The 15,946-nt window shown below is 27.2% G+C and overlaps 2 protein-coding genes across 2 annotated transcripts; both read left to right on the top strand.

Moving 5' to 3' along the window:
• Nucleotides 1-28: 28 nt before the first annotated feature.
• On the top strand, nt 29-2,375 carry LOC113366024. Its single transcript, XM_026607572.1, has 4 exons — nt 29-90; nt 409-548; nt 1,009-1,155; nt 2,308-2,375. The coding sequence occupies exons 1-4, from the start codon at nt 29-31 to the stop codon at nt 2,373-2,375; spliced, it is 417 nt and encodes a 138-aa protein (XP_026463357.1).
• Nucleotides 2,376-4,304: 1,929 nt separating this feature from the next.
• LOC113368282 lies at nt 4,305-10,453 on the top strand. The gene is made up of 6 exons (XM_026609828.1): nt 4,305-4,376; nt 7,288-7,376; nt 8,728-8,968; nt 9,252-9,391; nt 9,483-9,629; nt 10,223-10,453. Exons 2-6 carry the CDS (start codon nt 7,295-7,297, stop codon nt 10,375-10,377), a joined length of 765 nt encoding a protein of 254 aa, XP_026465613.1. The 5' UTR covers nt 4,305-4,376; nt 7,288-7,294; the 3' UTR covers nt 10,378-10,453.
• The last annotated feature ends 5,493 nt before the right edge of the window (nt 10,454-15,946 follow it).

Below are 15,946 nucleotides of genomic sequence, written 5' to 3' on the forward strand. Positions count from 1 at the left end.
AACCACAACATCGGCAACATCAAGGGCAATGTACAGGGAAAAGACAACAAAGTCTTCGGGAGCAGCAATTGGCGAAATCAAAGAAGTCAGGTAATAAGAGGAAGGTGGTAATTGGAGAATTTGGTAAAAGGATAGAGATTTCTTGCTTAGTAGCAAAATCTTCTCTAGACAAAGTTTTCCAATGAGTATCAGATGTACTTTATTACATTTTTCTGACGATATGTGCAATATCAATATAAAAAATTTAAATTGAAAATAGTGTAACTTTCATGAACAAAATTTATTTCTGTTGTGGTAAAGTTTATCAAGTCATTTGATATATTAACTTTTACTAAAACTTACCTCCTAAAATATTTTTGTATAATACTTTATTGATATTGATACTGATATTTTTTTTATTTTATCTAGAGCAACTGTGACCGATGACAGTTTAGAAATGGAAATTGACCTGATGTTCGACAATTTGATTTTCGAAGGAAATTATAAATTTGATGGAGGCGTCAACCTGTTCCAAATACACACGAAAGGATTCTTCAACATCAGCATGGGTAAAAAAAAAAATAAATTCTATATAACAATGATACTATTTTTTGCCATAGTGGCAAAACATATAAAATCATCATCTTGTGGATCAAATACCAAATTCCCATAAATTTTTCTTACCATCTCTATTAAGTCTATTATCCAATTTGCTTCCCATGATACATCTAATTATATACAATTACTATTAAACTCGCCACGTTATAACAATAACATTATAATAAATTAAATTATTTATGTTGCTTTTATTACGTGATTAATCTTAAAGGTCGATTATAGTGACACGAGACTTGTCAGTCATTTATAAATCTATTTTTATAATAATGTTTTCAATTTTGACTGGAAAACAATTCTGACAAGATCTTGACAGTAATGTGATAATAAGAAAAGTACTGTAAAAAGTTTAAGTTTATTTCCAGACCTATTTGTTCTTTATATAAATATTTTTAATTTCTTTGATTTTTTTAGAGGGTGTAAGTACAACTTGGGCCGTAAAAGGTGAACTTGAAGAACGTGATGGTGAAAAGTATATGGTTATTAAGGAAGCTGATATGTCGCCAGTTCCTTCAAATGTTAATATTTATGCCACAAATATTTTCCCTGATAAAGCAGTCAGTAAGTATAATTAGAGAACTTGCTTATTTTTGATAACTTACAAAATTTTCACTTATTTCTAAAAGAAAGTCAATAGTGTGAAAATGGTGAATCTACATACTGGAGTTAAAAAATTGGAGTTAATTATTCATTTATATTAATTTTAGAATGTTCCTATTAATTTAAAGTTCGTGTAAGAGATTTATTTTAATTTGTTTGTCAATTTGGGATAAACGTAGTAGGAATATCGAACTTCCTGATAAGTCAACCATCAGTACTATAGTATAAGAACATAAAATTTCTCAAGAATTAAAAACAAGATAAAAATGAAGAACCTGCATACTAAAGTAAAATTATTATTATCTTAATTAATAAAAAATACCAATATTATTTTTAGTATCAAAAACTAAAATGATAGCAACCCAAGGTTTAATCCTAGAACTAGCATCGTCCCTAAATTATAGTTCCTGGTTCTGATTGCAGTTCAACAAAAAAACGTTAAAAAATTGTACATCGCTATACATATGAATTACAGCAAATTAGATAAATGTTATGATTGTATAATAATATATATTCGAAAGTGAAAATGCAAACCGATTGTTAGTTCTGACAGAAATGCCGGTAGCTAATGCGGAACCCAAATTTACCAAGCAAAACATCATGGCGTTCTTTCATTGTTTTTACTGTTTTTAACTCGAATAAAAAAATTATGTTTAAGAGAAACTTGAAATCACTAAATAATTAATATGGTGTAATTGAATTAGTGTATTGTTTCAACTTTAAAGTAATGCAATATAAGCAAAAACTAGACAGAACAAGCTAAAGTTAAAATTGATTTGCTTCAAGTATGCTTATATTGTGAATTTTGTTATTGATTTTTCTCTAAACAAATTATGAAGAATTTAAAATTGAATAATGCAAATAAATAAATTAGTTATTAATTATAATAAAGAACGGAACCACTGATTTTTAATAATCGTAAACGCTTTAAAATTCTTAGATGCAGAAGCAAAACATTTTTATATATGCAGTAGAATCATTTAAATTAGTTTTTATTAATAAAATTACTGCATTCCCAAATATTCGAAAAATTTATGATAAAAAAAATTATTACACGTTCTAAATTCAACTATTAGGTTTAATTATTTTACTACAATTATATTTCTTTTCCAGATGACGCTTTCCTAGTGACCATGAATCAAAACTGGCGCTCCTTATACAAAGAGGCGCTCCCATATTGAGCACCCTCGGGGACCCCCAATCAAAACAGGAATGAACTACGTTTTGAAAAAATAACCTTCCGACGTCTGTTCCCAGAATCCTAAATAAAAAACTGATAGTGCAAACTGAATGCTTAGAAACAAATATGTGATTGTAATGATAGTATTAGAACATGATATAATATGTTAGAATAGTGGTTAATATATTATGAGTATATAAATTTTTACAGATGTTAATATAAGTATATGTTAATGTTAACAATTTAATATAAATTTTGTATTTATATTTATTTTGTTATATACGTGTAAAAATCATTGAGTATGGTAATAGAGAAATTTTTGGTTAAATCAACTTCAAAATATTGTAAATAACAAAACTATTTGAAATTTAACTCAATGCTTACTCCATAGTATTTATGATCCAAAGAAAAATCCTTTATCAATTTATATCTCGATAAAATTATTATATAAATATATAAAAACTGTTATACTTAATCACGAAACTCTATACTTATTATCTTATCTTAATTTACTTTATAACTTATTCAATTTTAAAAATTATGTTCAAGTATTAAATTGAAATAAATGTTTTGGTTTTATAAATGTCTTCAAAATTTACAAATTTAATTTTATGAATTTATTATTGTAATATATAATATTAGCTATATTTAAAATGTATGTATAATATGATTAATTAAAAATTAAAAAAATGAAAATGTATTTTCTATTTTATTTAGTTTATGATAAATATGTGATAAAAAGCAAAAATAAAAAAATTTATAATTTGCATTAATTACGAATAAAAAAATAATTAAGAGCATTTTAATAAATAGTAAATTATTTTCATTGCTTTTAACGTAAGATTCTCCGCATTTTTTGTTTAAGCCCTTTATGGGTTTCCCAGGAATCTAAACCATTCCGCACCGCAACCTGAAATAATCCATTGGCGCAGGCCAAATGCACAGCTTAGGGACTCTACCTCAACTGGTTTTATTAGTCTTTACACCCAGTAGCAACTAATAAATTAGTTATGTACACAAATATTTTATGATATAAAATAATTGATATTTGATTATTTATTTATGTTTCGCTCTAGAGACTTTTATTAATGTAAATTGAATATTTATGATTTCAACATCAACCTACGTCTTAATAAAAACTTTGAATTTATACTTTGCATAAATAGAGTGTGTAATTATTAATGTCAATTAGAAGTTTATAAATATACTGAATAAGTCTAATAATAATTTGCTTCGTAAACTACTTAATAATTATTTAAAAGTATATAGTTATTTATATATACACTAACATATAAAAATTTATGTCTGCATGTGTGCGGCATCCTCTTTAATTTAATTAGTTCCTTATACACCACTTTTAATTTTATGAACAACTCTGCATAAGATTTGAATAATCTTCATATCAAAAAAAATAATTCTGATATTTTATTAAATTTTTAGCAAACAAGTTTAATTATACACTGATGCGTACCATTGAAATTAAAACTTTAGCCTAGTGTTAATTAATTTGTGCAAAGGTAAACAATTGCTTGAAAGATCGGGCCACAATATAATAGAAAGAGATATGTATATAAAATTATACATTTTTAGCATCAATAGATGTAAAAATAAAGCTTGAACTTCGTCTCTATTATATATTCGTCTCTATTGTGTAGAAAATAGTTTAATGGTAAACGCAGAAATAATTTGATATGAATAGTTAAGTATTTGTAATAATAAATAGTACGGAAAATATTATAACAAACAAGAGTATATTACACGTGTCCATAGCCCTGCTTTTGGCCGCCAGGGCCGTCTCCCAAGAGTGATATATCGAATCAGAACAGGTTGTGGTTGAGCAATTTTCGCATAAACGAGGGCCCCTTCTACTTCTTCTACTTGTTTGTGTTTATATAAAGTCTGACACACTCACGCAGGTAAACATTATTAAGATCTGATAATTCAAAGTGTAAATAATAAACAACATCTTGGGCTTAGGACACACCTGGCGTAGAACTTAAAGGTAAAATTTAATGTAATCTATTTTTTATTGGTCTCTTTAAAGCGTTTATAGCTACTTATGATTTTGTATTTTAATTATATCCTATAATACGACATTTAATATACTTTTTATTGAAATGTTATCATATTGATTTTTCATTAATATTAGTTTTATTTCCGTATCCTGGTTTACTCAGCTTTCAACAAACTTTTCTTTGCCTAGTATTGTCTCACGTACCCTCCAAAGCAATTCATATTTAAATAAATGATATATTAGTTTCAGATAAATTTCAAACAATTTTAACATTTTAACATTTATTTATGTCTACCTGTACCTCGTTACAATATTTTTTATCCAAAACAATTTATTTTTATCAAACTTTAAAAAAATATTTTTGAGCTTTCAAATTTAAATTAAAGCTTTTTTATAACTTTTAAATTAATTTTAATAGTCATATTTCTATAAAAGTAATAATTGTATTAGTCAATAATTTTATTGAAGTCAAATTTAAAGCATATAATTTAGTGTAATTTATTTTTTATTTGTTTTGAAATTATATATGAGATACATATATCTAATTTTTGAGAAGCAGGAATCAACTTTCAAATATTCAGCCTATATATAAGTTAACGTTATAAGTTAAGTATATATATAACTTTATAATTTTAAGTCCTTATCACATTATTTTATAAGAAATTAAGAATTTCAATCGTTTTCACGAAGAAAGTTAAAAATTCTAATTTTTGTTTGGTGTTCAGCTGAAATTTTTTTATGTTTTATAAAAATTATATACATATTTATATATGTTAAGATTTCATAATAATTTTGGAAATAGGGAACAGTCCCTCAATGACTCTACAATTTGAAACTAGAACAAGATTCAATATGACTAAATTATAAAAAATAGGCTGGCTAATTATAATTGAAAAGACATATAAGTGACTTAAGGCTACCATTGGTAGACATCAGACTACCAATTTATTGTAGTCCACCAATTTTCCTGATCAACAATTGTCCATTATAACTTGCCTATCAATTGACCCGTCTACCAATTAACCTGTCAACCAATGTACCTGTCTACCAGTTTACCTATCAACCTGTTTATCAATCCACCATTTTACCTGCCTACCAATTTACCTGTCAACCTGTTTATCAGGTTACCTGTTGTCCTGTCTACCATCTACCTATCTTTTAAACTAAAAGTTTCTATGTAGTTCGAATTTAAATATGGTTTGAGTTTACAGAAATAGCTTCAAGGATATTTTATCATTAGTAATTCCAATCGCAGTAGAATTTAGAAATATGGATAAATTAGAAAATGCATTTCCGCAATCGATTGCAGGTGCAGCTAATTGCGCATGTACAAATCGATTATTACATAATTCTTTGATATAAGATAACCGTGGCAAAAATAATTTGCCATTTGCCAGACAGTGAAGAATTTATATATTTTTTTTATTAACTACCGATATTGAATTTAAATATATTTCTCGGTTTGTCAATGTCATCTTGTATTCAAGATAAATGACGTATAATTTAGTAAGGACATCGATAAACATCTTTAAAATACTAAAAAAATCTTTATCATTTTTGTCGTCTCTTTACAGAACAAAGTAGTTAAATTTTGTACATGATAGATATATTGATGAAAAATAATTAAAATAATCCCTTGTGGCTCTCTGAGAAATCAAAGACACAAAATATATTATATTCCAGACATTGTTGACTACAAGAATTCTTTGCAAAAATTTCATTTATATATAAATAATGAAAAAATATGAATGAACTATAATTTAGAAAACATCATTATAAAACTTGATTTATTATATATTTATATATTTATGTATAATTTCTGAGATCTTGCATAGATCATATTAAAATGTGCGTATTTAAATCAACCAAGGCCTAACAGCTAAACTAATTAACTAGTTTTTCATGAAGATCATCAAAACAAGTTTTTCAATAGCTTTTAGAAAATGAGTTATATTTTATGATAATTTATATATAAACCGACAAAGAGCGTCATTTATAAAAGACCTTCGAATGAAGACGTTTTTGAATTTTTAAATTTATTGTCGTTTTATTCTAGCGACGAATATATATAAAACTAGTTTTATCTTATTTATTAATTTAAAAAAAATCAATGATCGAAAATATATGAAACAGCTTCATATTTTATATAACAAACTTTGTACAAGAAATTTTTTGCAGACGCTCTGGATCTCTACATTTAAATTTACATTCACAAAAGATTTTTTTAAATAATTTGTGTTATGATATATTGAATTACTATATTTTTTAACAAATGAGCATTTTATTTTATCATTTTTATATTTTAACTATCGTCGACAATTATAAGATTGCATAATCTAAAACCGCCATCCTGTTCGCCTAGTATTTAGAAAGTTTTCTGAATATGCAGGTTGCAAATATCGAGAACAAAAACAAATAATCTAATTTTGAATTATCTAATTTTATTACCAAAACTTTTTTTAAAAAAACACTTGGATACTTATGCAATATAAATAATGACAATAATTATATTGTTTTGCCGGAAAATAATGTAAAAGTTTCCCAACAAAGTCTTCTTGCGTGATCCAGGTATAGTCTTAAAATAATTGTGCATTGACGCAATTTAGATAATTTTAGTAATTTGAAATTAAAATTGTAGTAATATGTAAAAAAAATTTAATTTCTAATATTTTCACAATATATAAACCTATATAGAACAAAGATCTATACTACTTAAGCTACAGATTGAATTGTAAAATATAAAAAATTACAAGTACCTAATTTTTTCTATCGGATTGAATTTAAAAAATTAAGAAATTACAAACAACTAATTTTAAATAGCCACAATATAAGTATGCTTTTATATAACTATTATAATTTTGTTCTATTAATAAATTATATTATCTTTTATTATTTTCAGATACAAAATGAATCGTCTAGCAATTTTTTTCACTGCAGTTTTGGCTCTTGGATTGGCAGAAGAAATCGAAGTAATTGAAATTGAATTACGTAAGTAGAAAAATTACATATGAAATGTAATATGATTCTAAATTAAATTTAGTGAAAGTGGGAATCCAGTAAAAAGAAATTTATGACCCGAGCACATGGAACTTTTATGGAAAAATGAAATATTACTTAATAAATATAACTGTAGATTAAAAAAACATTCTTTATATGAAACTTGCTATTAGAATAAGAAAACATTAAATAATAGATTTTTTGTTCATTGCGTACGAGTGTAATTTCTAAGAGCTTTAATATATTTTTAATCGATCTAAAATTAAATTATACAAATGCAAGCCGATACAAAAAAAATTTGCAGTTGAATTTTTTTTTATTTATTTATTTTTGACAATCAGAAAAATACAACAGTGCAGTAAAAAATTGCTTGAAAAATATAATTAATAAAATTTGTTTAGATTTTAATTTTTAGAGAACTTTAATTTCAGAAAGTTTGTTGTTTAAATATACCAATATTTTTAAGCAATTGATATTACTTAAGATTTAAATTAAATTTTTGCAATAAAAAATTGCAGTAAGTAAAATTGTAATAAAAAATAGAACTACTGAAACGAACAGTTTCTATATATGATCTCTATATTTGTTTAGATGCATTCAACAAGCAATTTACGTTAAAAAAAAATATAGAGAACATATGAAGAATTGCTGTGGGTTCTTCAAGATATTTCTATCATTTATTACACAAATGAAATATAATATACCGATTAATATAAAAATATAATAAGATCAACAAACTTCAGTTGGAAAGTTTACCATTTTCTATCGGAAATGTTTAATTTTCTATACATGAGTAATAAGTATATCCGCTCGTAAAGTTCGTTGCAGAATAGAAATTTCTTTTATATATAAATATATACATGTATGTATACATTATACATATTTATGATTATACAAAAACATTAACAACCTAACGATTTACTTTTACTCTCGTGTTTATAATGAATGCGTAAATTAAACGGTTAGTGAGCAAAAGTGTACATGATTTTATTAAGAGGTATCGTGTTGCATTATGAGAACAAATTATGTAAAATTGTGAGATTAAAATAAAGATTTGATATTACAAATCATTTTCATACTTTTATAAAAAAAACTGGTGCATACAATCAACTAATGGTAATAATAAAAATAAAGTTTGGCTCTTTGTTATTCATAAACTCTACTAAATTAATAGAGTACTGAAAAACGAGACGAGAGTTGAAAGCTTTGTCTAAACATGGCATTTTATAAATTAAACATATTTTTAAATTAGAAGAACAGTGTTAATCATCAAATAATTCTTATCAATTAATTTTCCTAATAATTCAATTATTTTTTATTAATGTTCTTCTTACCTTTGCAGCAAGTTATCTGACCACCTGCCCCCGCAATTCGGCCGAGCTCGACACCTGCCTGAAGCAGTCGATTGCGGCCGCGGTGCCTCAACTCCGATCAGGACACGAACTCCTGGGACTTAGGCCAATTGACCCTATGGAACTCTCTGAATTCAAAACCGGAGTTGACGCCGGACTTATGCGCAGCAAATTGGTAGCAAAGGACTTCAAAGTTCACGGATTGAGCAATATGGTCGTCAAGGATGTCAAGTGAGTAAAGGACTCTGTAATAAAAAAATTATGGTAAATAATAAATTTATGTGGATTAGATGTTTTTGTTTATAAAATGATTTTACTGAAAATGATTTTCAAGTGTAACTTCACGGTTTGAGAAATTAGATCAATTTTTTTCTCTAATGTCTGTAATCAGCAAATTTTTGGGTGTGCTTAGAATGTTCAAATCAAATCCCAATCCATTGATTGGACGTCCAAGTATGATGGTATATAAGATAAATTTTATGGATATTTGTTCAATCTATTTATTTTACTCTAGATCTGAAGTGACCGACAATTCCCTGCTCATAAACGCCGAAGTGTACTTCCCAAAAGTTCTCAGCGAAGGATCCTACAAGGGCGACAGCAGCTTTGGAGATTACCAAATCAAGAGCCGTGGAATTTTCAACGTCACCATGTGTAAGTAGATATTTATAAATGTAAAATATTAATACTTTTAGATATTTAAAATATGTGAGAGTTTATTAAATATATTTGTTTTGGTCTTCAGATGATGTGACAGTCACTTGGAAAATCGAAGGAGCAACTGAAGAACGCGATGGAGAGACTTACATGCGCATCAAACACTTCCGTGTCAGCCCAAAAGTTGGTGATATGAAAATCTATGCAAGTGGGCTTATACCCGATGAAGGACTCAGTAAGTATACAGTAGTTAATCGTATCAAAAAACAAAACAAATAGATAATAAATTGGTAAAAGATGCAATTCAATAAAAGAAGCCGGTAATGACTTCTATGATCAAAACATTAGACATAAATTTTTTAAGTAATGTATGTTTTGACGAATATCATTTTGGCAAATCAATAGTCTCAGAGAAATAGTTCAAGAAAAAAATTCAAGATGAGAAAATAGTCTCAGAATAAATGCTGTTAACCCAGAAGTTGTTGAAAAATACAAAAACCAACTGGATTCATATGCGAATCCAAAAATAGGTCATCACCCAATCGTTTTGGATCAGAAGATTGAAACGATTTTGGCCATGAGGACTTAGTTTCAACATGAACTAAATATAATTCAAGCCGTAAACTAAGAAAACTTCACTTAACATAGTGTCGTATCAGCTCTTAGAAATCAACTGTTCAAAACCCTTTCTGACAAATACTGCCCATTAAAAACAATCTTGGATTCAACAGCAACAATCTTTTTTTTAATTTAGAAAATGTGTTATGTATAAGCATAAGACTATTATGTCTTTTATTATTACTATTTCATTTTATTATTAATTTTCAGATAACGCAGCCGTTGCCTTCATGAACCAATACTGGCAACCTGCCTTCCAGGCACTTTTACCATACGCAGAAGAACACGGAGACCAAATCATGACAAACTTTGTCAACGAAATGTTCTTGAGAATCCCATTCAACAAATTAATGCCAGTTGAATAAAGCCAAAATTTAAATATGTATATAAAAAACATATAGTAAATAAGCAAAATTATTTTGATATTTTTTGGTGATTCCAACCAACCAATTCTATGTAGTTTGATGCGTTTAGTTTTATAAGTTGCACCAAACGATTGATTCAATTTTAGAATCCTTATGATGAGAAAAATTATTTTTCAAATGTTACAAAACTGGTATTGAAATTAAAAAAAAAACAGGACAGTTTTGTACTGAATTTATGTACAAAAAGTTACTAAAATACGCCTGAGCGAATACTTGGAAAGTTTACTGAAGATTTTTTTATTATTTACTTCTAACTTCTTCCTGTGTAATGTGTTGATGATAAAATATTCATTTATTAAAGTTATATTTTTTTATTAATTATTATTAAATTTTCTTATCATCAATACTTTAATTTTAATCATTTTATTATTTGATAATATATCATATTACTTCTATTTTTATAATTCTTACATATTTAAAATTACAATTTCATTTAGTTTTATTTTTTATTTCAATATATAAAACAACAAAGTTACAACATTTCATTTTGCAGGAAGAAGTACATTTCGAGTTTTTTAATTTTATCTTATTTTTTATATAACATTCTTAATAAATAAAAAAAGATTTAATAACGAATCATACAAACGAGTCAAAAATTATATAGCATATATGTAAATGTAATTAGATATGAATTATGCACAATTAAGTATGTTCTTAAGTTACCATGTTATATTTCATTTTGTAAAATGTGAGTTATTTTTTGTTAACAAACAAATATTTTGTGATGTCCTCATGTTCTGTATTGCTTTTAAGTATGCAAAATATAAGATCACAAACATTCTTGTGTTTTTATTTATCTTAACTAATTATTGTCATATTTAATATGAATACATAATTACAAGTTGACGAAGGAATAAGGGACCTTAACCAAATCTGTTTTTTTATCATCATGAAATATATTATTCAAATATGTCGATCATGTTATTAAAAATAATTTAAAAAAAAGATTAAATATAAATAATTATATTTAATGCATCAATGACGTCTATTCTGACTGAACTATTCAAATTCAAGATTCAATTCGAAAAAATTGGTTTCGTGGTTTTTTGTTTGTTTGCGTTTGTTTCCAAATAGTTTTTCCACTGAAGAGTCAAATTAAAGACCCAAACGTACGGAAATCTATTTTTTAAACATATTTAGTCTTATATATACCTATGGCCATATGAAAAAAATATTATATTGTATATCAAATCAAGTTGGGGTAGAACATGCCCCAAGTTGAAGTCTTTGGACTATTCCTACGACGTAGTAAGTTTCAAGGAACTTTATTAATTCATTTACAAATATATATTTATTAATATGTGTAGTTTTGCAAATGTGTATCAGGTTCATTTAATCCTTCATTAAGAAGATTAGTGTTTTTCGCAATTGATTTATTTGAAATAATCGACCTCTTCGATTCGAATCGAATCAACGAACTTGACGCCCATGTCCTCTCAGAAGCAATACTGGAATTATAATCCATTAGAATAATATTAAATAATTTACAAAGGCTTAAACTTCAACGAACAAACATATCATTCTTTGTCATGGACTGATAGTTCAATATGAACAGAGATGAACTCTTAAAATATTATTATGTAACTTACACATTACAGATTTTTTTTATTCACCATGTAATTTACAATTGCATACTGCAACTGCACCTTAATGCAAAACAAATATAAAAATGATATATAATAATTAATGACAAGTAGAAGTTACTAGTTACTTCAACTTTAAATGAAAAATACAATTAGGTAAGAGTAAAGTACCAGAACTCTAGAAGGTATGTTTTTTAAGTATACCGGAAAGTAGAAAAAATAGTAAGTAAATAATGGTGACAACATACAGTACTGTCTCATTTTAATCTCAAAACAACAGATTTTGAAAAAAACAAGAAAAAATACCAAAAATATTCAAGTTTTTATATATCTATTTTTTATCGTATAAAAAATTCTTTAATGTTTATGACCTCAAAAACATTTTACTGCACTTAATGTTTCCATGTTTTTGAAGAAAATATTTCACGTTGTTTGCATTAACTTTATTACAACTCGCGAATTCCGTTAAAAAACGCAATCAAAATGTAAAATGCTTTAATGGCTTTAATAAATTCTCAAAGATTACGAAGATTTATGTGTACTTCATATGTAAAGATTTCTGAAAAATGTTATCCAAAGTTGGGAAAATATGCAGACAAGCTTGATAATAACTACAAAAACTGATTCTTGAAGTTTTTCCCAATTTCGACCCTGGTGCACCTATAACATTTTTGCGATTATCTCTCATAGTGCTAATACAGTTACAAGTATTTAAGTGAGTCACAAAACTAATTATCATTTAAAATGTATATGAAAATCGATGACCAGCGAAATAAAAACATTTTAAAAAAAATATTCGCGATGGAATATAGAAGTGCTCTTAAAACCGGTAAATATCGAGATCTCAGAGACAAATTAACGATATTGGCTAAGTAGATTCGGTAATGTCGTTTTTAGATTAATTTCAAGTATTGTCGCAAAAACACCGTTAAATAAACTGTTGGAGATTTATTTGAAAATGAATAAACAGACCAATATGATTAAAAACCACTTTTATATTTGGATTTATTATTTTTGTTGATTAAAGTGTAGTTCATATATGAATTGCACTACAACTTATTTCTCTTTTTGATATATTCTATTTTAAATGAATGTAATGATCCTTCGTACTTGATTGAAAAAATATTATCCTTTTTGATGTAAAATATTATATGAAATTTAGTATCAACCAAAAAAAACAAAGAACTTTTCATAATTAAGTTATGCATTTTATTTTATTTATTTATTCTAGTTACTGGAACTAGTCTCTAAATCAATTATCTTTATCTTTTGTTTCAATATATCGCACCTCGTCAACTTTTGATCATTAATATGTATAAATTCATAAATCACACGTGGTGCCTTCCAGATAAAGAGCGATTCGAATCCAAAGCAATTAGATTTCTATATATAGATGTTCGAAAATCGAAACCTGTTGAGAGAAATAATGGTCACTAATTGCAAGATCAGTCATCGGACTAATATAATATTTATCGATATTAGATAAAACAAAACCACACTCAAAGTCATGTAATGATATTATATATTACCACGTGCTTAGCTATTCGGAGACGAGAAAGATATAGATTGTACAGTGTATCTTTTGACGAGAAAAATTGAAAATTATTGATGCAATTTCATAGATTTAATCCTATCTATCCGAAAAAGCTATTTATTTCGTTTGAAACTATATATTTGATACTCATTTGATGAATTTGAGTCACGCTAAATTTCAAAACTCATAATGCACAATACAAAAAGTTAGATAGAATATTCCATTCGTAATCTGTTCTACCCGAAATTCTACCCGAACATATGAAAAATTAATATAATATATGTATATCAATATAAATGTTTGCGTCCCAAACTTAACCGGTACGCGGCTTTGCGCACTAACCTCGACCTAAGCGTTGTTTCAGGTTGAGATCAAGTCTTTCTGCACTGGTTGAAAATGGGACGTTTGAAAAAGCTTGATTTTGAACAGCGGCAAAATCGTATTTTTTTATATATTTTCTGTCCTTGCAGCGCGTTATATAACATTTATTATTCCTGCAAGGATATTCTTACTCGGTACCAATTTTTCCTTCCAAAACAATATTGACCATTACGCTAATTGTTCATAAGATACGTCGTTGAACTTTGGTTCCGACGTATGGATCATTAATAATTATGTGCATAATATATATATATATTATATATATATATATATAGATATATAAACAGTTTTTCGAGTCCTAAATAAGGATTATTATTTGCATGCGAAGTTCCAAAATAACACAACGGAATTCCGATCTTATTGCATATGCATTCTCACTTAATGACCGATTTTTTACGATTTTATATTCACATACACAGAATCAAAACATTGTACCGACTTGATTAAAAATTAGCTCAACAATAGAAATAATCGTGTATCTATACAGATTGGTACATTTTAGCTATATTTTTGTTTAGAAAAACCATTAAAATTTAGCACTTGGTAAATTGAATGAATGAATTGGTATTTTTATTTTAATAGACAAATATATGTATAAAACGCTCTATTTATAGCGTTACAAATTCAGAAACATTATTTTTTTGGTTGCAAATTAACCAGCTTGTGAATAAGTATGTTAAATTTTAAAATAATAATATTTGTGTATATAAATAATTTTTTGAATTGATTTTTGTAATCATCTTATATTCAACGTATAATGATCTAAATTTTTTATTTTTGTCCATTTAGGGGGCGTCCATCAATTACGTGAGCCTTAAAGGGGGGTGTTCGACAAAAAATCACAAAATATCACGTAGGAAAAAAGGGTCTAGCAAGATATCACGTGTATTTATTTTTTACCTCAATTTAAAAAAAAATCTAAAAATTTTCAAAAAAAATTCAAAAACTTTACAATTTTTTCTAAGTACTAAAAATACACGTGTGGGGAGGGGGAGAAATTTTTAATATCACCACGTATCACCAAGGGAAAAGGGGGGTCCCAAAAATCCTTTGAAATCGATCACGTGATTAATGAACGCCTCGGGGCCCTTGGGCCTTTGGATAGACCTATTAGCATATATAAGACCTAACTCTATCATTTCTTTATGTTAAGGGGGATATGATAGATTGTCGATACTGTTGGAAATTAAGAAAATCAACGTGACATTTTGAAAGTTCAAGACTAATATTATTATTTTAATCAAGTTATTTATGAATGAGAAAAATTTGCTACCAAGTGCCTACCTACTAAATTATAATAACTAATTACTAAAAAATTTAGGAATTGATATGATGGTAAAGTAAACTTAAAATGATATATTATGCTTTTAGTTATCTTGGTAATCATAAACATCCCTTAACACAAAGAGGCGACGATAGGGTCAAATTTGGTAACCAAATTTTGATTAATTGATAATTGTAAAATTTTGGACTATTTTATGGTATTATTATTAGTACCTACATATAATAAGAGAGGAAAGTAAATGATAATATAGATTACTTATCTCGGGGTGACAAACATCCCCTAAAACAAACGAAGACGATAGGATCTCGTATTCCAAATTAGGAAGGAAGTTTAGAAACATTGTATAAAATCAAACCCGCGATTGCCCAAAAACTCATAAATGTTGTTCGGCGCCACAAATTGCCGAAAAAGAATCAAAGAGAAACACTTTTCTCTCGTGGCTCTGGCGCATTCGTTTCCTCCGCATCCTTTATTATCGAGCCAGTCCTAAGTTCGCAGGATTATCAACAAAAGAGTTGCAGATCTTCTCTCGGATGGGATCCATCGTGGGTCTCAATAATGAGACAAATGCGATGTCGGGACCTCGTAGTGGGGACGTTTATAAACAACCAACGAGTCGTCCGCGTCACACACAACGAGTGCGCGCGTCGACCTCGGCCAAGACGAGTCCTTAGCCTTGGGTGAAAATTGAAAAATCGGGATCAAAAAGACATCGATAAACTGATT

This window comes from Ctenocephalides felis, unplaced genomic scaffold (genome assembly GCF_003426905.1).
Source record: "Ctenocephalides felis isolate EL2017-DRISC unplaced genomic scaffold, ASM342690v1 CF-g0.4_SCAFFOLD_01170, whole genome shotgun sequence".
Taxonomy (NCBI): domain Eukaryota; kingdom Metazoa; phylum Arthropoda; class Insecta; order Siphonaptera; family Pulicidae; genus Ctenocephalides; species Ctenocephalides felis.

What these genes read in the sequence shown, in the direction of transcription:
- LOC113366024 (XM_026607572.1), top strand. Translation starts at nt 29, where the DNA reads ATGTACAGGGAAAAGACAACAAAGTCTTCGGGAGCAGCAATTGGCGAA. An exon ending in ATTCTTCAACATCAGCATGG is followed by an intron (nt 549 to 1,008) that starts GTAAAAAAAAAA and finishes TGATTTTTTTAG; the next exon opens with AGGGTGTAAGTACAACTTGG. An exon ending in TTTCCCTGATAAAGCAGTCA is followed by an intron (nt 1,156 to 2,307) that starts GTAAGTATAATT and finishes TTTCTTTTCCAG; the next exon opens with ATGACGCTTTCCTAGTGACC.
- LOC113368282 (XM_026609828.1), top strand. Translation starts at nt 7,295, where the DNA reads ATGAATCGTCTAGCAATTTTTTTCACTGCAGTTTTGGCTCTTGGATTG. An exon ending in AGTAATTGAAATTGAATTAC is followed by an intron (nt 7,377 to 8,727) that starts GTAAGTAGAAAA and finishes TTACCTTTGCAG; the next exon opens with CAAGTTATCTGACCACCTGC. An exon ending in TATACCCGATGAAGGACTCA is followed by an intron (nt 9,630 to 10,222) that starts GTAAGTATACAG and finishes ATTAATTTTCAG; the next exon opens with ATAACGCAGCCGTTGCCTTC.